This window comes from Triturus cristatus, chromosome 11, assembly GCF_964204655.1.
Source record: "Triturus cristatus chromosome 11, aTriCri1.1, whole genome shotgun sequence".
Lineage (NCBI taxonomy): Eukaryota > Metazoa > Chordata > Amphibia > Caudata > Salamandridae > Triturus > Triturus cristatus.
The window spans coordinates 878,877,386-878,900,223 of NC_140594.1; the positions used below are offsets into that span (position 1 = coordinate 878,877,386).

Genomic DNA, 22,838 nt, shown 5'->3' on the forward strand with positions numbered 1-22,838 from the left:
AATCAAAACCTGCAAATTTTTGAAGGACAAGATAGTTTCCCATTTCGCTTTGTGTTTAATCAGTCTAAAGGGTATTTCCTTCTTGGTGTGTTTGTGGTCCGTGCCCTTGTGAGGCCCATCTCCTCCCATATTTTGAATGGTTTATTTTCTCTGTATAAATGTAACTTTTTATTTCAATGTGTAGAACAATATCTTGGCTCTACAAACTGTTATCTTGACCTTTGTTTGATGCTGCCAATCATGTGGGATTCAGATTTCTGGTTTGTGGAATTGTGGGTACAGCCTTTGGCCTGCATGTATGTCTATGCTTTGTTGGTTATTGTGGTTTGAGCTCTTGCTATTGTTTGGTCTGTTGTGTGTCAGTCTTTTTCCTTACACCACAGGATACTCTCCGGTTGCTTCGTGTTACTGCAGTTCATCATAGATCAATATTTCGATGATTTGTTTGATGGACCAGTTTTGATTGCATGGAAGGACCATTGATATAAATTGTTGTTACCGATATTGTGAAAGCCCTGAAGAAGTCGAGGTATATATTACCTTACGACGAAACACGTGTTGGCTGTATGGAGATGTACTACGGAAGAAACCAACATTTATTATATGGACTGTATCATGTGCATTACTGACTGTAAAAAGAATTTGGAGTAAACATTGATCCTGAACTGGTGCTTTTGGATTAAAACTGTGGTTGTTGACATTTATTTTGTACAAGAACCTACTCCATTGCTCACTAGTCTTCATGTGACATCAGCCCGCTGTGGAAGACGAAAATGCTGCTTTGAGATAGTTCCTACCTGGGCAATTAGATGTTGGTATAATCAGAACTAGAAGGTGAGATTGCGGTCAAGCACACAGATGGCTATGGCTTTCTTACCCAGGACTGTCTGCGAAGAATTAATATGGTAAAATCAATTGACCAACGAGGAGCAGCACACGCTGGAGCGGAATCACCTCAAATAATGCAGCGCCTTCATGTGACCCTCCATCTAAAATAGTACTGCATACAAGTTATGACTTGCAACAACAAAAAATAATACTCTTAAAGCAGTAATCTCTACTCCTGTGCAATCACTCACAGAGGCTGCAGTCACAGGGACCAGTCGGAAGACAAGAGTCCTCACTCGCTTGGGTCCTCCTTTCGGAATCTTATTGCCAAACTATTGTCACTGTATCTCTTGTTTAAGCCAGCAACACCGCACCTGGAGCTATTCAAACGAGTCAGTCACACCAGGTTTGCTTTTGTAGCAGCCATGGTGTGGACGAACACGTTTCCAAGTGACTGTGCTCTGGAGGAATCTGTGATCTCTGCGACGCTGTATGAGGAAAAGCTGTCTTTTTTCACACTATTTCATACGTATTTCATTGAAACCATTATAGTGTTAAGTTAAGGTCAAAACGTAAACCTCCCCTGAGCTCGACGTGTTCTTATAACATCAAAGGGAAAAAACGTTCCCGGGCTCCCCGTTCCCCTGACGTGCTGCACATGGGAAGAGATTTTTTTTTTCAAAAGACTTCCCTGACTTTTTTCTTGGCCCGCGTTTGCAATTGGTTCTTTTCCAGGTACCAGCAGGAATGTAAATATGGAATGAATCAACTTTTTCCGCATTTTCTCCGGCAGACCGTTTATGAGGAACAGATTTTCCACAGCGGAAATTAAAAAGTACATAAAACTGAGGCACGGTGGTGTTGGCGGGAAAAGCAGCAGCGCTCCATGTCGCTTTGCAGAGTGGCATTAACGGAAAGTACAAAGTTTGTTTCAATTAGCTGTGTTTTTCTTCCAGAAGATCGATGGCCGTGGATCCAGAAAACCGGGTTATTGAAAAAGTGATTTGTATTGTTACACCGGAGAGCATTCATAGCGAGCTTTCTTTCTTCCTATCAGATTTTTGGGTGAGAAACCTTAGGCTATAAATGTCTGCAATAAACTAGGGGGCAGATTTATGAGCCCCTTGCGCCACTTTTGCGTCACTTTTTCCATGTTAAAAGTGACGCAAAAGTGGCGCAAGGGGCTCATAAATCTGCCCCCTAGGATTTGTTTCCGGGTCTGAATAAAAAAATATTCGCATGCCATTCAAAATTCCGGCGAGGCAAAAAGTATTTTTGGAACACTCAGCACTACAATGTTTTCGCTCATTTCCGTGTACCTTTTTAAAAATGTGCTTTGAATTTCTTGACGATGCTTTCCGATGGTGGTAGAAATATTCTCGGTAACTTAATGTTTGGCCCATGTGGCAATGGCTGTACATTCGGCAATAAGCGTGAAATGCTAGTTGCAATACAGGTAACATCTGGGTTTTCATTCGAAAGTGAATAGTGCGCAGTGAGCACACAGGCAGTCATTACGAGCGGCCACTCAATTCCGAGGGAGCCCCAGGCAGAAATGACTAGTCCTTTTGGATTTGCATATTTTCACCAAAAGATTTTTGCAGCAAAAGCGGGTGAAATTTCGAAATGAAAGTCCCAAAGAGAATGAATGTAGAATCGTCAGGAGAATCATTCCTGCAAGCAGCAACTCATACAGTTATTCCTCACATCTCAGTAGACCCTCAGGATCCCACTCCGTATGGACGGGATTTTCCTGCCGACTGAGCTACTTACTGTGCCACCAGTACTGATAATGCCAGGGGCAGGGAAATACCAGCCAATTCCCAGCCACTTGTAATAATAAGGGCCATCATGTAATGCTGCACTATACCAATAATCTGGGTACAGTTTTTATAGGTGCAATTGTAAAACTTCCAAATATTAGCAGGTTGGCAATGGAAAACCTTATTAATTTTTGAGGCAAGGCTCAATCCAGAAGGTGATCTACAGAAGAATTTCTGTCTCCCTAGGGATTGTGTGGTGGAGGGTTAGTGGTGGGTGTAACAGACAGTGCCACATTTTCTGGAGCGGATGCTAAAGACAGGAGATTCCGCCAGTGGAGCAAAAAGATTCTCCCTCACATGTTTTACTTCCTTCTGAAAATCGAGAATTTCCATTACCACACCATAAATCAGTCAGGAAGTGATATAGTTGGCAGAGAATCTACCATTGAGTGGTCATGAAAAACATTTTAATTTTTGGCGGAAATGCCAAATTCGTACAATAATACACTTGCTGATCGTTCCCATACTACTATACCTCTTGTGGAGGGAATTAAACCATTTAGATTTTACTCTTTTGATCCATAATTTGGAGGATTTTCCATTAGCACCAAACTCTGAAGTGTGCCGCTAGTCTTTAAAGTGGTATATATTATGGTCAATATTATGCAGAATTTCTTTCACTGTGGCATTAGAATTTAAGGATCTAATTCACAAAAGAAGTATGAATTCTGCACCAACAGGTTTACATCCCAGCATCTTGGAGATTTACCTATATCAGTGAATTCATAAAGTGTGGTGCTGGAAACCTTTGTTACACACAGATTTCCAGGAGCACTTCTAAAAAAAATAATGTTTTTAATTTTCACAGGCTAAAATATGCAATCCGGCAGGGCATGTTCAATTTCACTTGTTACGTTTTTTTTTCTCCACTGGAATTTTTTTTTCTTCCCTACAGCACTACCCTTGCTCTAAAAGCAGTTATGGTATTGCCTTTCTTGTCCTAGAAAAAGTTATTTGCTTATGCAACTTGGAGGCGATAATATCTAACCTTTTCAATCATAGTGAAGGATCAAAGAACATTTTTGCTATACATATTAATACATTAGTGGGATTTTAGAAACGTTCTGAAAATCCCTAAACTGAAACGCCTAGTGATTGTAGCATTACCCATATGTAAAACGTTGTGCGAGTAATCAATTTGCAGGTGCATACCCATTTTGAAGTAGAAATTTGCTTTCACAATCATTAATAAAGGACGATGTCAGTTCATATCAAATTTCATTGTTCCACCGGTTTTCTTTCTTCCTTCCTTAGGATGAGCAGCTGTCAGGCCAATGTTCACTGCGGAGCCCAAAACCATCAAGAGCAGGGATGAATCTACCTTGTTCTGATGGAGAGTACTTCTGCAGACCAGAGAAATCCCATAAATACCTCCAGGCCAGCGTATCTGAGACATCAGTGATGGACCTCACAGAGTGCACGAGGCCACAAAATTTAACCTACGGAGACCGGTTTGGCAGGCCCACCAGATCCAGGTACAGAAGAGCTATTAGACAAGCAGGCATGAATTCACTACGCTTACATGTACCACTTAAGCACACTAGACCACTGAAAGTTTAATTGTTCTTGTGGTGTTCAAAGTTTATATTACATAAGGTTAGTCTACCCTAGATCCCAGTTGGCCTACAAATTAGTTTATATATTGTTATTTAAAATAGGTTATTCTAAAAAATAAGAAAATACAGAATTGTTACAAAGTAGGGAAGAAATACAGGTTTGAATTTCCAGATGAGGCTGAATCAGAATTATTTTTATCACACTGTAAATGGCATCTTAATTGCAAAAAAGGATAATTAATGAAAAAAAGATGATGAGGCGGAAGACTGTCTATGTATAAAGCACATTGCATTCTAGATCCTTTTCTTAAGAGGTGCAGGAGAATTGCACAGCTAATACAGCCCTTGAAATTACTCATTTCACATGGATCGGTAATCTTATGATGCAGAACCGAAGGCCCATATCCCGGGTGATCCCTGAGATATGAGGAATAACCACAGGAATCAGCGTTTCCCCATGGATTACATGCTGGTTATTGCCACATCGGGCAATACCCAATGTGGCAATAACCCGAATTCCACTAGTTTTTTTGTGTGAAAATGGGTTGGAGAGGAAATAATGAGTTGGTGTTCCCACACTACTTGGAAACCTTAATACAATAAATTCAACAATTTAGTCCTAATTTATGTGAGCTCACAAACATCACCATCAGTTTACGTTTAAGTAGTAAAAAATCAAGAATCTGGTCAAACAAAAACACAGATGGATATCACAAAGCTGCAACTTAGCTATCACTTCTTTACTAAAAGAATCAGTAAATGCAGAGAAGTCTCACTCTCCCTTCATCGCCTCAAAAAGCGAGGCACGGAGAAACCACAAAGAGTGAAGACTTTGAAGAGGGTACTTACATGGCATGACGTGAACTTGGTATCATAAATTAAAGATCATTGCCATAAACAGTACAACGTGCTTTGCAGACTATCCTAAAATGAAACAGCGTCACCAAAGGTAACCAATGGATAAGAGCAAGAAGGGGGAGACATGACATGATCAAATTAACAAGTGCCACAAAGAAGGTGAACTGTGCAATGGCCATAAAGTTATAGGTAAGTCCTTGATAGACTGAGTTCCCTTTAACAATGCCACATCCAGTAATGGGTGTAAGACCAGCAGTGTGCCTGACTTCTATCAAAAGTAGCAGGATTTTTGTCCAATGCATAGAGAAGAAAGATGCAGGCACAGCCATCACCATAGACTAGGCATTAAGTACAATATTGATATTATGGTTGAACCCAGTTCTCTTGTCAAAACTCCAGAGTAAGTAATGTGCCTAGGCTAGACAATTTAGAGTGATGCAGCTCTCTCAACAAGTATCTCCTTCTTGTTTGAATTTAGTTTGAGGAACAGATAACCAAAGAAGATCCTGATCTCCTCCACTGAACATACTAGGGGATTCGATCTAAAATTACCACATCTCTTGGCTACCAAAAATCTGTTTTCAGCAACACAGACTTTGCATCTGGTGCCACTTCTACAAAAGCCTAAATCAGTCCACATAAATCTTAGCTTATCAATCTATATACCTAGCTGCATACATGTGTCATGCATTTTATTGTGTGGTCATAACTCTTCAAACAACCTTCTCATATGAGCAGTAGACCATTTACAATGAATTCAACATCTTCACAACCTGTTTGCATTATGCAGTGCAGTGCGTTTTTTTTTCAGTAGGTTTGACACTTCTCACTATGCATGCTATCTTCACATGGATTCACATCACTGATCTTATGACTCACTTTGCCTTAGCTCTGAAAAAAACTCTGCTTAACGAATTGACCCTCTCTACTAAGTCATGGTTTTTTTCTGATTGCAGGATGTAAGAAATTGTGTTACATGTTGAGGGGGGTGAAAATCTACTCAAGCAGCAAAGACAATCCTTGTAAAGGCGAGGCACAAGCAAGACCCAAATTAACCTGTGCTCAACCCTCTGGTAGCTTGCACAGAGCAGCGTCTGACTTACCATAGAGGCAATGTGTTTACACAACACTTCAAACAGAAATAAAGTGAAAACACAACACAAGAAAAATCCAACAACAAGTTCGAAAAATATAGTAGATTTTATTAAATAAAACAAGACCAAAATGACAAACATCCAATCAGTAGAGCTGGAGGTATCCAATTCTAAAGATTTAAGCTAAAATAGAGTAAAAAAGCCCAATGCCCAACTCACGGCTACCTGGCAATTTGAGACCGGGAGAAAGTCACAAGTTTAGGCTGACCGTGATGGAGCATGGGTCAGATACAGGAACCAGGTTACTCCCACTGAAAAGTTACCTTCTCAGTTTAGTGCAAAGATTCCCGTTTGTGGTGGAGGGGGCCATGAGGAACAGGGAAGCTTGCGGATGATCGTCGATGTAGCATGAAGAGAAGGCCTGGCATCATGGACAGTCATCGCAGTAGTGTGAAGAATATGTTGTCATCCAGGGCGGACAGGCCAGGGCTTCATGATGGCGTTCTCCACAAGTGGTTGATGCTGTAGCATGAAGGGTCAGGTTCACGGAAATTCATGTTGGAAGGCTGTGCAAGCAGCAAGGTTTCGGTGCCAGCAAAGCCATTCATGCTCACAAAGAGCCCCAAAACCTCAATTTTGTTTCACTGAGGTCATACCAAAGGTCCAAGACTGGAGGGGCACAACTTGGGGTCAGGGGTTTGCTCCAGCTGGATCTGGGTGCCGGTTCAAGTGGTTGGGAGTCTGTTATGTGCCTGTGGCTCTGAACAGGAGGCCAGGCAACTAGCCCTTGGAGTCACTCTGGGAGTCCTGGGTTCAGGTACATGTCCAATCCCTACGACTCTGGCAGGAGGGCAGCAGGCCAGTAATCCAGCAAGGCAGCAGTCCAGGAAGGCAGTAATCCAGCAGGGCAGAAGTCCAGTAGAGTGGCCGTCCTTTCAGCTGCACAACAGTCCTTCTTCCTGGAAGAGTCTCCACAGGTCCAGAATTGTGCTGAAGAGTTTGTGTCTGTGATCCATTATTTATACCTTGTGTCTCCTTTGAAATGGCAGGAGCTTCTAGAGGTTTCCCTTTGAAGTGCACAGGTTTACTACCTCCCCTGTCCTGGCTCTAGAATAACTACAGGGGGTATGAACCACTTTGTGTGGAGACAAGACACAGTCTATTCAAGTATAAGTAGGGCTGTCCCTAATTCCGGCCTTCCATCCTGCCAGTGATGGCCAGTCGAGGCACACCCAAGCTTTCTTTGTGTAGCTGTCTAGGAGGCATACTCAAAGCCTAACTGCCAACTGAACACAGTCATGTGACCCAGACACAGGCTGTAGGCAGTGAGTGGCTTGGGCAGTAAAATGCCAACTTTTGTAAAATGGGCATTTTCTAAATTGTAATAAAAAACACGTACTTCAGTACAATTCCAAAGACACCAAACATGAACTGTTTACCCATTTGGCAGTTACAGCTTAATAAATGTATGTAAGAAGGTAACTCCAAAGTTATCCTATGGGAGAGGTAGGACTTGCAATAGTGAAGTACGAATTTAAGAGTTTTACACTATCAAGGTGTGTAAAAGTTAAAAGTACATAGCTAGTTTTTAAGTACATTGCACTATGCCCTTTAGACTGCTCAAGACCAACCCTAAGGGTGACACAAGGGTGACACATACACCTTAAAAAGGAAGACTTGGTTCTGGTCAAAGGTTTATTTTCCCAGGTTGAAATGGTAGTTTAAAACTGCATTCATAGGCTGCTTTCACAGGCTGCAATGGCAGGCGTGAGACATGTTTAAAGGGTTACTTAAGTGGGTGGCAAAAGCAGCACTGCTTGCCAACTAGTAGCATTTAATTAACAGTCCCTGGGCACATGTAGTATCACTTTATTAGAGACATTCAAATAAATTAAACAGGCCAATTGGGTGTAAGCCAATTCTACCATGTTTTAAGGAGGGAGCACAAACACTTAAGCACTGGTTATCAGTGGTAAAATGCACAGAGTTCTAAGGCCAACAAAAACGAATTCAGCAGAAAAACGTGGATGGTAAAGCAATATTTTGGGGGTGACCATGCAGAGTGGGGCCAGGGCCACCACAGGGCACAGCCTGGAACTGGCCTATTACAAAACAATGCCATGTCTCTAAAACAAATGTGTTATCTATATTTACATTCTTTAATGCAAAAACATAACATTTGAATTATCTTTCACATTTTGGCTTCACAGACTATTTCTCACCACATCATGCATTTCTGGTGCCCGCTTATTTCTAATTTCTTTTATGCTCTTCAACATTTTCTTCATATCTCTCATCTCACTATTCATTCATGTAAAGTAATCTCTGACCCTCGCTATATCTTTCCAATTATTTTTCCTTTTAGGTTTTACTAACACTTATCGTACACGGTATTACCAAATTTACATGTCAAAGAAGTTGTCCTCAAAACTAACAGTTATAGTTTGCTGACGTGTTTGCTCTCTAGATAAAATGTATATCCTTCTGAAACCACGTTAACCTTCCTTCTGTATCACACTTCTGTCGACCCTACAGAGTACATAAAAACTTTTAGTCCTGGAGGAGAATTACCAATTCTGAAAGCCTTTTGGCTTCCAAGCTGTGTGTTAGTAATAGCCATTTTCTACTCCAGCACCTCAACCATCATAAGTAAAAAAAAAATCATTCCACTTCGCCTACTCGAGTGGAGGCTCACCCATCCTCTTGGAATCTTCCTTAGGTAAAGGGCCATTTTCCTTGCGGCGTAAGAATGTCTGCCACCTTACAACCAAACCAACAGAAATGTGACCTTGGTCTTCCAATCAAATGGCAGCTGAAGGAACATACCAACTGCAATACAAAGAATTGTGTCTATTTGATCCAATGCCCATGCTCTGTAAAATATGTGGGGGTGACAACTCGCCCCAAAAAGGTTAAGATCGATGAACACTGCAGCATAAGATGCCCACGCAAGTCAACTCGATTATGGCTCAGTGTATGGAACAGAGACATAACCAAACAATATATATTAGACAATAATAAAAAGACTACAAGAGGGCCCTGATATTAAAAAAAGGCTCTTCTAGTGTAAGATGGGTGTTCAGACTCCATACAAATGTCATCGGTCTCAACAACTATATACCTTTGATGCGTCTTTCCAAATGTTAATTTTGCAATTCATTCAGTTTCCATTGCTTCAAACATCTACTCAATGATGCATCCAAAATGATGTTGAGGATTATCTAAAGTTATCAGCAACACATTTGCATCCCCTCTTAGAATCTGGGCATCCTCATCCCAGGGCCGGCCTGTTTGCTAAACACTGCTCTGCAAACTTGAGATCTAAGTTCTGAGGATGATAATACCCATTTTCTTTTGTATACTAAAAACGTTTCTTGTGTGCTTCACCTTTTAGGAGTTTGGTCTTTTTTGTGCTCTTTAACAACTGGATTATGATCATACGCTTCTAGAACTTGTCGCTATATGTGCTTTCATTAATGAAGATCGTTTTCCTGGTGGGTTCTTCCTCTTGGATCAGGGCACCCCACCCCTCGCTCTGTGTAGGATTACAATTAGGGGCATTCTTTTTCATGTTTTTATGCGCCACTCAAACCATTACTGATAGAGGAGTTCTTCCCCTTTGGAATGACCTAATATTCACCTCCTGAGTTCAATAATACACTGTATATTCTTTTTATTCCTTTAATTGTAAAGAGTTTTTTTCTCAACTGTGAATATCAATTAACAAAAACACACACTTTGCCTCTAGCACTCTCTTTTTCACACCATTTCCATTCCAAGATGACGTTTGTCATTTACATGCATGCAGCGTGCTGACACCAGCACAGCTGCGTTACGCACCTAGGAGGCAGGCTACAACAAGCATTGGCATAGCCAATAGGTCTCGCCTTTGGGACCTTATACGTGTTTAGCCATGCAACATTTGCATAACTAAACACTTATAAGGTCCCAAAAGCGAGACCTATTGGCTATGCCAATGCTTGTTTTTACTGCTGCAATCTATAGAAGCCTCACAGAGAACATCAAAGCGGCCACGAAAGTGAAAGTAATCGCGGTAAAGCGCGACGCGCGCGCCCGCGCACATGCACTGTAGCTCTAGGCTGCCCTGGTAGCACTTTTTAGAGCCCTCACAAAATGTCTCGTCAGACCAGCGCATGCGCTGGGTCAGGCGAGAACTAAAAATGGCTCCACTTTCCTATCCAGTTGCAAGTCAGAGAACTAAGAAGCAGAGCAGGAATCCCACCAAGTCTTCTCTAAAAACCAAGTAAGTGCACAACAGGTCTTTTTTCCAAGCAACTCAATCAGCGCACCTCTAGATGTAAGTTAACCCATACTGTTTTCTGGCCACACAGTATTGGTGAGGAGCCATCGCTGCAAGCTTCCCTATGGGACTTTCATTATTGGACCAAATTTGTACGTTTCTTCGCAACCTTATGCTATATGCATTATTAATTGTCATGGGCATGTTACACCTGATTCATTCTGAGATAACTCCCATTTTGGGGACCCCGTAAATGAGAGATGCATGTTGTATGTTTTAGGAACATTCAATAATTTCATGTGTATCAACTTTAAATGACAACAGATATAACATTTATAATTTTATTATGTTTTGGTTGTTTTGTCTTTGTTTTTATCTCACAGGTCGTGGGGCATTAGGAAACCTTCATTCTTTTGAAATTTATTGGAATACAATATTACTCACTTTGGGGCAGATTTATGTTCCCTGGCGCATCCGTGCAAATCAGCATGGATGCGCCAGGGAAGATGCGTCACGCAAGTTTGCCCTTGCGCCACCGCAGATGCGCCGCATTTACAATGCGGTGCATCATGGCGCAAGGACAAGCAGATGCGTGACGTATCTGCCGGCGTAAGGTTGGCGCAGTGCTGAAGATGTGTCGCAAGCGCGATGCAACTTCAGCACTGTTCCAACCTACCCCATACCTAACATGGTGCGTCAAGCCTTACACCTGCTTCAAGCAGGCGCAGGGTTTTGACGCATCAGCGTTGGGAAAGTGACTCAGTGAAATCTTATAGATTTCACTGAGCCACTTTTCAGGGGCGTTCCTGCGACGGAACGCCCCCCCTGCGTGGAAACGCCCACATGAAACCTGAAGCAGTTTTCATGTGGCGCAGGGCTTTACACCGTGACGCATCTCCATAGATGCGTCACGATGTAAATAGGGCGCAACGTGGTGCAGGGTTTACGCCGCCGCTGCATCACAAAAGTGACGCAACAGCGGCGTAAAAGTGGCGCAACTCCAACATAGATCTGCCCCTAAGTATATTAGAGTCTATATATGATCCTGATGAAATCCATAAACCCTTCTGTCACCTTTGGGCATTAAACATGTTGATTCTAGTGACCACCACCAAGGGCTCATTATTGTATTTCTTGGTTCAGCTTTGTTTCTGATCTTGACATGGTCACTCGTCATGAATAAAATTTACGAAGGCAGTACGCGGAGTTAATATAATCCACTTATGTACCCAATCTACCTATCACAAACACCCATCTTTAGGGCATTCAACTTGAGCGCTGGCAAACACTGGGCCAGGGCAGAGAAAAAAGATCTCTGTCAAAGAGCCCCTGTTTATTGGAGTCCGCTTGGTATTGCGGAGCCCATTCAACAGGGAGCAGGCCCGATGATGAAACATGCCACCTGAGATCTGTGGAAAACTAGTGGACCAGAGTTTACATTTATTCTTTGGTGTACAGCGGAATAGCATACTACTTATGGGTAGAAATTGATAGTTTGGGGAGACTGTGTGTCAGACCGCGTTAAATATTCTCTCTCCATCCCACTAAATTGTGGTTGATTGAACATAGATGCACCACGCATCTTTGCAATACTGACACTTATTTGCTTGTCTCCACTCGAAGCAGCAATGCCTCCAATCCTCCTTACCCAAGAAACAGGAAATGTTGAGGTCAACAGATGTGTGCAAATAATTCCAGATATTAATGCCAGGAAGCAACAACTCTGGGATAGGTCATGGATGAAGCACGCTGAAGACAGCTGGTATCTTGCACGTTTGTCACTAAGACTCAGTCAGTAATGCAGCTTGTCACAGTGAAAAAATGTTGCTGTGCTTCAAGATACATAGAGGACCTCAACAGAAAGCTCCAGAAATGCCAATGAGGCCATGCGAAATTGTGACACAAAGAACAGAATCAGATAATAACCAGAAATACAATCTTAGACGTAAGGAATGACTAAACAGAAAGTGGGTAGAGAAGATACAGGGGAAACACTACTCTCTCAACTACAAAAGTACTACATTGATTCGTATATATGTCCAAAATGAAACTGGCATGTGGACATTTCCCTAGACCAGGAGATTTGAAAGTCAAACCTAGACATTCAGTCGTTAGCAAGAATACCATAGCAGAGTGTAGCAGTAACATGCCCTGCTGTTTATCAGGGACTAGACGCATCCCTCTCCAACATTGCAATTCCCAGGGTAAACCATAGAAATATGGATTAAAGGATTATCTCAGATGATCGCCCCTGTTGCATTTATTTACCGAGTGGAAACATTTGCAATTTTAGCACCTCCTCCTCAAAGAAAAAATCCACACAGTGATGAGATGTTCTGCTAAGCATAGTTTTGGGTTTGCAAGGACTGTAAGATAAGTTTAGTAAGTCGATTGTTTTTTTACTTATTCATGTGGCACAAAGGACTTTTTGTTGTGCAGTACTTTGGGATAATCATTTGGGTAGCTGCCTGAGTACCCAGCTGTCCTTTCTTCACGCTCAGGGGTGCATACATGTTGATGGCTTCAGTGATGTCCTTGTACATTGGAAGAGGAGCCCTGAGGATCCATGTTGTTGTACTTTGGATGGCCTTGAGGAACCATGGTTAACAGAAATCATTTTTCATTTCATTTCAGAAATCTTTATTTCGATCACAGATCATAAAAGATGCATAACATTAATACAAAAATTTTTAAAAACGAATTAAACAACGGTGTGATCCAATAGTTAAAACAGTGTTGAAAGAGGGTGCATGAAGTTCAGTCTGTAGCCATCAAGGAGTCTTTTTATACGAGTCTTTTTACCCATCGGCTTCGGGTGTACCACATGGAAGTTAAAAATTTCGAGAGGGCAAAGACTCCAGTGGGGGAGAGGTCTGTCTTTAGAACTCTATAAGCAGGTTGAAAGGATCTCAAACCCAAGTTCTTAAGTAGGGGGACTAACCAATATTTCCTGCTCCTCTCATAGCCCTTGCAGAAGAAAACAACGTGAACGTCATTCTCCTTTGGATGTGCGCACACTGGGCAAGTTTCTATGGAGGAGCGGCATGTCCAGGACGCCGTGAACGATGCTAAGGGAAGTGTTCCGTATCTCCATTGTAAGAACAAATTCCTCGTTAGTACAGGAGACATGGCATCTAGAGTACTTTCAAGATGGTAAAAATCTTTTACTTTTAGGAACAAATGGGTCAAAGATCCTTCTCGTCTGGCATCGATAGCTCTGGTGAGCATTAGTTCTTGGTATGCTCTCACAAGAACCTTTTTTGGAGTCTTTAAACAGGCGTTTGTAGGATCCGTCCATAGTTCCGGATAACCAATCTCCTCTAGCATTCCCTTAACATAAATCATCCATGGAATTCTCTTGGCATTCCGTAGGTGCAGGAATTCTCTGTAATTTATGAGATCTGGGCTGCACCACAAGCGTCTCCAAAATGTCAAGGGTTTAAGACCTAGCTCCTCAGTTATCGATCGAATTCCCATGTCCAATCTTAGGGGCAGTAGTGGAGTGCTCTGCGGTAGGGCAACAATCTGTCTCAGAAATTTATTTTCCGTTGACTGTAGTTTAGACAGATTAGTGTGTCCCCACAGCTCACCCCCGTATGTGACACCCGCGCGGGCTTGAGTTTTGTAAATATGAATGATTGGGGTTAGTGGGCGATAGAAAGATTTGTTCGCCAGACGCATAGTGCCACCCGCCAACTGAGCCAGTTTGATAGTCACTTTAGTCTGGTGTGACGTCCACGTTAGATGTTCGTTTATAGTAATCCCCAAGTATTCGATATTATGCACACGTTCTAATTGGACTGTGCCTAACCTAGGTGGAGCTCGGTTATGGGTATTGGGATTCAAAATCATAAATTTAGTTTTTTGAGGATTAATTTCCAATCCACGCTCAGAGCAGAACTCTAAAAAACCGTCTAGGATGCGTTGGATCCCCATAGGGGATTTAGACAACAGCAGGGTGTCATCTGCAAACATGATTGCAGGCACCCTGCTGCCTGTCAACTTGGGGGCATTGGTGTTGGCAATCCTGTTCAGGTGGGCAACTACCCCATTCACAAAGAGCCAAAACAGGGTCGGTGCAAGGACACAACCCTGTCTAACCCCTCTGCGAACGGGGAAACTATCGGTTAACTTGCCACCTTTGCCGCACCTTATGCGGGCGTAGTTGTTATAATGAAGTCTCATCAGGATTGCCAGAATATCACCAGGGACGTTTAGCTCTTCCATGACTCTCCACAGCCGTGCCCTAGGTACCAAATCGAAGGCGGCACGTAAGTCTACAAAAATAGTATACAAAGTACCGCCCTCGATTACGGCTGTTCTCCAGTAAAGGAGATTCAGCCGGAAAATTTGATCTACTGTCGATACACCCTGTCTGAAGCCCGCCTGATAGGGGGACAGGATGTCCATCTCCTCTATCCAGGCCAGAAGCCTGTCCAAAATCAGTCTTCCAAAAAGTTTTTGGGATATGTCGATGAGACTGATAGGACGATAGTTGGCTGGGAGCAGAGGGGAACACTTTTTGAAAATTGGAACCACCTCTGCTCCCAGCCAAGTATCAGGGACCTCCATTCCCCCCAGAATGGCATTAAATATTAGTGTAAGATATGGGACCCATATCCCTGGTTCCTGTTTGAACAAGTCCCCAGGCACCCCATCGAGTCCCGGGGATTTTCCCGCAGCTAGACCCTTGATGGCCTCCCTCACCTCTTTTTCAGTAAAGGGAGCTCCCGTATGACTAGATGTCTTTATGCCACCAACTGTACTTTGTTCCCCCCCTTCCTCAGCATAAAACGTCTCAAAGTGGCGCTGCCATATCGTGGGCGCTATGTTGGGCTCTATTGCCGAGGATAAATCCTCAGTACCATTGGCGACTATGCGCCAAAATTTGCGCGAGTCTGTTAGTTAGTGTTTTAACAAGGTTTTCCCAATAATCCTGGTCCCATTCCGCCCGCGCATTTTCCAGGAGCCTTTTGTAGGATCTTCTCCTAGCTTGGATTTCTTCCTTGCCATAGCGTCCTTTTATAGCAAGTAACAAATGGGCCTTGGATTCCCTGCAAGTGGCGTTATACCAGGATGTTTGGGACAGGGGGCCTTTCCTTTTCCCTGAGGATGAAAACAGATCCTGCTCTAAGGTGATGATTATGTCTGCATGAATTTGTGCAAGCTTTCCTCTATTGGGATCATCTTGCACCTCCTTTCCAATCTGAAAGGCCCTCTCCAGCAATGGGATGATCCTTGCATATAACTGCGGTATTCTATCTGGACTATTGACCAATTTCTCCCACTTGACTCTCCGCCGATTGTTTTCAAGTAAGAGCCCTGCTTTATCTTTATCCGATCCGTAGGGTGTGTCCTCTCCCCCTGGCAGGGAGTAAGTCAATTCCAAAGCGTTATGGTCACTGTCCATTCTTTCAGTGACTTTGAAATCGACTATTAATGGCCACATGAACAATTTGACCAAAATATAGTCCAGTCTGGATTCACTACCTGTTTTATTATAGGTATACATGCTAGGGATGTCCGATTTGCAGCGGCCATTGCAAGCCCTTAGGCCTTGATTAAGAGTGAGGGCAGTTATCTGCAAGGCCAAGGGAGTCCAGGCCCTAAGTGGTTGGGCCACAGTTTCTGGAACAATCCAACATGAATCTTCCTCATAGGAAGGGCCGTCACGTAGTCCAGAAAGTGGTTCGTACTGTGAATTAAAGTCACCTCCCACCAAGCAGGCAAGTTCGCAAGGAATGCCTTCTAGGAACCCGGATAATTCATCTATAGTGCAAGATTCTTTTAGCATGGGAACAGGCCTTGAGTATATGTTAATGACTAACAGCTTAGTGGAGTCTGACCACTCGAGTAAGACAGCCAATATGTCATCCGAGGCGGTCTCTAGGCAAGTGGCGTGACAACCTAGGTCAGTTGCTACCCATGTCGTAAGTCCCCCCGACGGCCTGCCCCTTCCCCCCCACTTTGCGGGTTTAGAGAAGGAGGCAAAGCCCGGAAATAATATTTCCTCACGTGCCCAAGTCTCCTGGAAAAGAAGTATATTTTTGGAGCTAATGTACGAGCCCCACTCTATGGAGTCTATTTTATTGGCTAGGCCTGCCACGTTCCAAGAGATCACAGTTATATGCGCCGATTGGGTGGTGTCTAGGCCTGCGGAGACAAAGTTATTAGAGTTAAGCTCAGTGGGCGCCATTTGGCTAGTGGGGGAATAATTTGTGACAGAGGTTATGTTAATGGGAGACAGGATGAAATCCGTCATGCCTAATACGAGAGCCGGCTTGTGTTCGACTATGTCAATTGCCCTAGTATGTATATCCGGGACTGGGGGTATGCTGATCTCCATCCTGGGAGATACTATTAGAGAACTCCCCACTTCATCCACCTGTCAGTCTACCATTTCCAGACTGCTGTATCTATTGTGGGTGGGTAAATAGGCTGGATAATGTGTTCTGTGTGGCCCTGGGATTCCTCTCCTATATCCTCCACCCCCGCCCCTCCTCCGTGTAACAGTTTCCCAACCAGCCTCCCCCCCATACTGGTGGAAATGATGTATAGGTCTTCCCCTATGGTATTGGGGCACATTGCTCTCCCTGGGGCAGTTTTCCCAATCCTCCAGCAACTCTTGATGGTGCCCCCATCTCTGGTCCTCTGAATTATAGGGGCTCGAAGGGTAGAAAAATGAAAGAGGAAGTGATTGAATGTTACTGCCAAAGTCCTCGTCAGAAACCCACGTGCAGATATATGCAACTGTATTCGGGTCTCTAAAGGTGACCAGAATGCAGTCCCCATTAATAGATTTCCTGGTGTAACCCACCCACGTTACCCTCCTGGCCATGGAGATATCACTGGTTGTTCCTCTCGGAAGGGGTCTATTAATAGAGAGCCAGCTGATGACTTTATTCCTAAGAGAGGTAGTGGATTCGAATGTTGAGGATTTTAATTCCGGGACTCCTACCAGAACTAAGGTATAGGGTGCTGCTTCTGGGGGGAGGTTTACAGGCTTTTGTCTGCGGTTAGGGTATGATTTCTCGCCAATAGGTGGCGAATCACCCTTGTTATTGGTTGCGGGTATAGCAGTGGCTTTAAGCGGGGGGGTTATTTTTGGAGTGACAGTTACTATAGGCTGGGTTGGAGTTGGGTCCTTGTTATCATTTAAGGGTTGCAAGGTCTTATTTAGTACAACTTGTGGAGTTTTGGGGTTTGTGAGTGAAGGCTTATTATTTGTAGCAATAGGTGGTCCATTACCCTTTGTGGGCTTTGGTTCTAGACCCTCTATTGTAGTTTTAATTCCACTATTGTCAAGTTTCCTTGCGTCAACAAGTTGTACAGTGGCTTTCTCAATACTAACTAATCTAGCTTCGATTTTAATCAGTCTAGCTTCAAGGGGACTCAATAGGGACCTTAAGAGTGTGCCTATGTCCTCCAGTGTGATGTCATCAGAGGTAATATCCACTGGCGCGGTATTGGTGGACTGTGGTAATGGAATTGTATTATTAATTCTAGGGGGAGTTGTCATTCCCGACTTCTCTAGCATAGAGACGGAGGTGGCTCCTTTCCCCCCTTTGCCTCTCGGTTGTTTGGATTTGGGGGATTTTATCCTATTATTTTCTTTGTTTTGGGGCCCCCTCTTCTTTTTTTGTATTGCCCCTTCTCTCGCCCCCCTATCTCTATCTGTGTTAGGTTCTATAGCTTTAACTGCCTCAGTGATCTCGGTTAGTGTTGGTAGAGTAATTTGGGTGCTAGGTAGGGCCATTAGGCTCATGTCCTCAAGGTCACTCGGCACCTCAATAGTGAACTCTGGATTAGTAGTTGAGGTGCCAGGGAGTGAGCATGGTGCTTGGTCAATTCTACCACTAGTTGATAGGCAGGATCTAACTTCTGGGGTTCTGGCTTGGGCCATTGGGCCCATTGAAGATCTCCTTACCCAGTCTATTTCTTGGGAGATTCTTCGCTCCAGCACCTCGATGTCCTCGATCAGGAGAGAGCCAGCTTTAGCAAAGTAGGTGTCAATAGGTCCTTAGACAGCTCCGGCCGCGGCTAGGGAAGATGTTTTACTTCTGGTTTCCCTGGTGCTCATTTCGCTAGTGGTTGAGCGGCCTAAATGTGAAAATGGAAGAGGAGGGGCCCGGACCGGACTCTCACGTACTCGAACGGCCTCAAACGGCCCGCTCTTTGCCCGGTCTTCGCCCCGGTCGCTCCCGCTCGCTACCGCGCAGTGGTAACTCCTATCTCTAATATAGAGCTGGGGTAGGGCGGGGGGCGTGGCCGGCAGGGAGAGCGGCCACAGGTGTGACACGCAAGGACTCCTGGGCAATGGAGTCCCTGCTAGGCGGCTCGCAGCCCTGCCGGAGTGCAGATGGTCCAGGAAGTTTCCAGCTCCCCACACGAGCCTCTCAGTAGGTGCAGGCGCAGCGGGACCCGCGCAGCGGGCCCCGCAAGGTGCAGAGTCCTCCGCGAAGAAATCCAGCGACGAAGTCAAGAAGGGCAAGAGCCTCCACACAGTGCTCGGGTCGTCCAAAAGGCAAGGTCTCCCACAAGCTAGTGAATCTTGTGCACTTTTATTCAGCCAGGGGGCGTGGCCGGCAGGGAGAGCGGCCACAGGTGTGACACGCAGGGACTCCTGGGCAATGGAGTCCCTGCTAGGCTGCTCGCAGCCCTGCCGGAGTGCAGATGGTCCAGGAAGTTTCCAGCTCCCCACACGAGCCTCTCAGTAGGTGCAGGCACAGCGGGACCCGCGCAGCGGGTCCTGCAGGGTGTAGAGTTTTCCGCGAAGAAATCCAGCGACTAAGTCAAGAAGGGCAAGAGCCTCCACACAGTGTTCGGGTCGTCCAAAAGGCAAGGTCTCCCCTTCAATCAATATTAAGCAATAAAGCCATTGGGATATCAATAATCATGTTCTTTTTTCTGAACAGTCACAAATAACAATCAGACGTTCATCAAACCTGCATGTATTCAAACATCCCCTACATCCGGGTTCTACAGGGTTCACCAATCCTCACATGGATGTGTAACTTAAGTTCTACAGTGGGGAAGGTGTAATGATCTGCCCCTGTATGGTTTTAGTGCTATAAATGCTAAGGAGGAGACAAGCGGGTAGATGGAGGTGGAGAAATGGGGTATACAGACATAAAGTAATAGAAAAAAAATGCAGAAGTACAAAGTGTGCATGTGTGACATAGTTTGAGCTAGTAATAGAGGAAAATTCATGAGGACAATTGGCTCTCTGTATTAACTTCACACCCCCACCCAAATATATAACAAAAATACCTTGGGCCACATGTATGTACCTTTTTAAAGGTTGCAAATGTCCCGGTTTGCAGAATCAGGCAGTTTGCAACCGGAAAATGGGATTTTCCTATGTACCAAACCCTATTTTGCAATCCGGTAACCTATTACTGAATCGCAAAATGGGTTAAGGGAAAGGTGAATTGCAGCGGCCAGATCGGCTGACTCCAGAGTGCGAGGATCTTGGTTCAATTCCCGGCGGCACCTCAGCATTGTGTGACTTTGGGCAATAGCTCACTTAATTTCCCTGATGCCCCCCTAGTGCTTTGAAACCTTAAGGGGCGATATGTTTGCGCTATGCAAATATGGATTTGTTACTGATTCTATATTAGGGAGGGGAGTGTTTAGGGCATCCCTTCCTAATAACGAATCGCAGCAGTATGTCAGAATGATTTGTGACTAAAATGTTGTCACAAAAAATGTGCATTTTACCACCTACTTCAAGTAGGTGGTAACCCATTTGCAAATGGGGAAAGGGGACTCTTCCCCTTTGGGAATGATGGTGAAAAATGTTTTCAGTGCAGGCAGTGGTCCCACAGACAGGTCTGCTCTTAAAAAATGAAAAGAAAACGTTTCATTTTTCTTTTTTAAACGTAACCCATTTTCCTTTAAGGAAAAAGGGCAACATTTGAAAAAAAAGATAGCTTTATTTAAAAGCAATCACAGACATGGTGGTCTGCTGACCCCAGCAGGTCACCAACCCAGTGATTTTAGAGATTCCCAGTGGCTTGCTAATTGTGACCTATCAAATAAATTTATCATGTGGTAGGTTGATTTGAGACCCAGTAGGAATTGCTACATGAAACTCATGGAGTATCATACATTGGGAATAGTGATTTCCTAATTGCGATTCACAGAAAATCGAAATTAGGTAATCGCGATTTCAAAAATTGATACATGTGGCCCTTTGTGTCTTATCCTAGGAGATAAGGATCATCCCCAGACAAGACACCTGTGACAAACCTGGTATTCCATCACCTCTACTGCTCTCTGGTCTGTGTTACCCCCTCAACCCTGTCCAAGTATAAAAATATTAGCTTGTGTCCTGCCATTCTCTACTACTGCCCTCAACAGAACCCGCCCTTCCTCCAATCAAATATATAGGAAACAGTACCTGGGGACCTTCCATCCTCTCTCTCTGCACTCGCACCACAGTTGTGGTAAGGCACTCCCTTCACTCTTTCCCATAGAGAAAATGGGGACCTGACTTCCTGCCACTCTTCCTTACAACCCTATGTGCATTGCTCCTCCCTCGAATACTCTAAAGAGTGCTCTCTGCTCTCACATTAAGGAGAGGGAGCAAGTGCTGTTAGAATCATCCCTACTTCCATGTAGGCACAGTGCAGCAGTAAGCTGCAGCTGACAGGGGAGGCTTCGGTTGATGGTGTTGCTGGTGCCAGAGCACCAGCTGTATTTTCCCACCTCCATCAACTTTGTATAGACCTGGTTGATCACCGCCAAACAAAACACATTCTTTGGGGTCTGCTTCCACACTGGTCTGACACCAGAGCAGCCAAAAAAGAAAATTAATTTTGCAGTGCTCTGACATCAGAGCTCTGAATAAGAGGATTTCTAAATACATGTTTAAACTAAAGGATGGGATTCATACATAACAAGTAGGGAATAATGAGAAGATCAAGGGTGTTTCTTAAGAAGGATTCGGGGCTTGATGTATTAATGGGCAAGTCACAATTAGTGGATGCAAATTGCGCACAGACATTTTGAGACCGGAGCGGGATTTCGCAAAGAGACTGATGTACTAAGTATCCTTCCTCCTGAATATAAATGAGGTAAGTCACATTTTGTAAAAGCAGGAGAGCAGAGCTTCTCCCTAGCATTCTGCTTCCCAAAATGTTCAGATGTTTTTTAAAGCAGCCCATAAGCCTTGAAGGAAGAAGAGTTGCTTTTAAAAAATGTTGGGAAAACATTTGGGGTGAACCCAGGGTTCCAGCCGGCCAAACATGGTTCCAAAGGTAGAAGCTGTCCCTTGGAAAAATGCAAATCAGTTACCGCCCCAACGTGACAGTCCGTAACTGATCAAGGTTTGCGTCTGCCATTGTGGTCACAAAACAAAGATACATCTTATGGCGACTTGCAAATAAGTAAGCACTCCCCTCCTATTTGCGGTTTGAAAAGACTTGCAAAAGTTCAAATATTAGTTGCAAAGGCTCTGCGACACCTGAAAAGGCACTTTTTACATGATAAAAAGTATTTTTACAGTCACAGATCCTGTGATTTCGTTATTCCCAAGCTTAGCAACTGCAATGGACCTTTGCATATTACGCGGCTGGTTGTGTAAAGACTCTGAGTGTCCACTGGTGCTGACTGAACGGCAGTGCGTAATTTAAGCCAGTGGTTCCCGGTGCTCGGCACTGGCACTTAATTGTCAACACTGGCTCTTATGACAGTGCGCCACATGATGGTGCTGTTTGTCTAGTTTAGCGATGAGCACAACAACAGTTGTTTATTAATGTAATGCACATTAAAATGGGGACTGGAGTAGTCTGAGTGAGGTCCCCCATTTGCAGGAGTGTGATGTTAAGTTGTGTTGGTACCATCAATGGCAGCACTCGCAGGGGCACTGGGTGGAGCAAGCTGTAGTGGACTCCTGACAAGGGCCCTGGCACATATTATTTTACAAATTAAGCGCTGAGCGGGCTGACAGGAGAGAACGAGACTGTTGAAAGGGCAGATGGAAGAGAACAACTGCCTACTAATGATTGTTGAAATAAATCTAGAAGAACTAGGAAGACAGTGAGAATTCTGACAGATGGATCTGTGACATTACTCAAGTGGTTAATATATATTTGTTTGGAATACATTATCTTATTGGTTTGCATGAGATTGTCATGCATTTTTTTTAGTAAAGTACAGACTTCTCTTAAGCATCTCTTCCTTGCATCTTGAGGCAAAATGTTGCTCTGTTAAATTGCTCGACATCATTGAGAAGAGGACCTGAGAGAAGATAATTTACTTTCAAACTAGCAATCAGAAAGACAAAGCTTCCTCAATATAGGAAATCTTTAATGACCGGACTTGTGTTTAAAGGGCTCGCCTCACTTGATGCAGATGTCCTAAGTGGCATCGCAATCAATAGTGTCGTAGATGAAAGAAAGTCTTTAACTTGGCA

General features: G+C 43.9%; 1 protein-coding gene across 1 annotated transcript in view; it reads left to right on the forward strand.

Annotated features, from left to right (window-relative positions):
• The window catches only part of LOC146785572 (uncharacterized), a 1,291,145-nt gene that overhangs the window by 699,509 nt on the left and 568,798 nt on the right, over window positions 1-22,838 (forward strand). Inside the window, exon 4 of the mRNA XM_085633472.1 lies at window positions 3,906-4,126. Coding sequence (XP_085489598.1) covers window positions 3,906-4,126 — 221 coding nt within the window. The remainder of the gene's footprint in view (window positions 1-3,905; window positions 4,127-22,838) is intronic.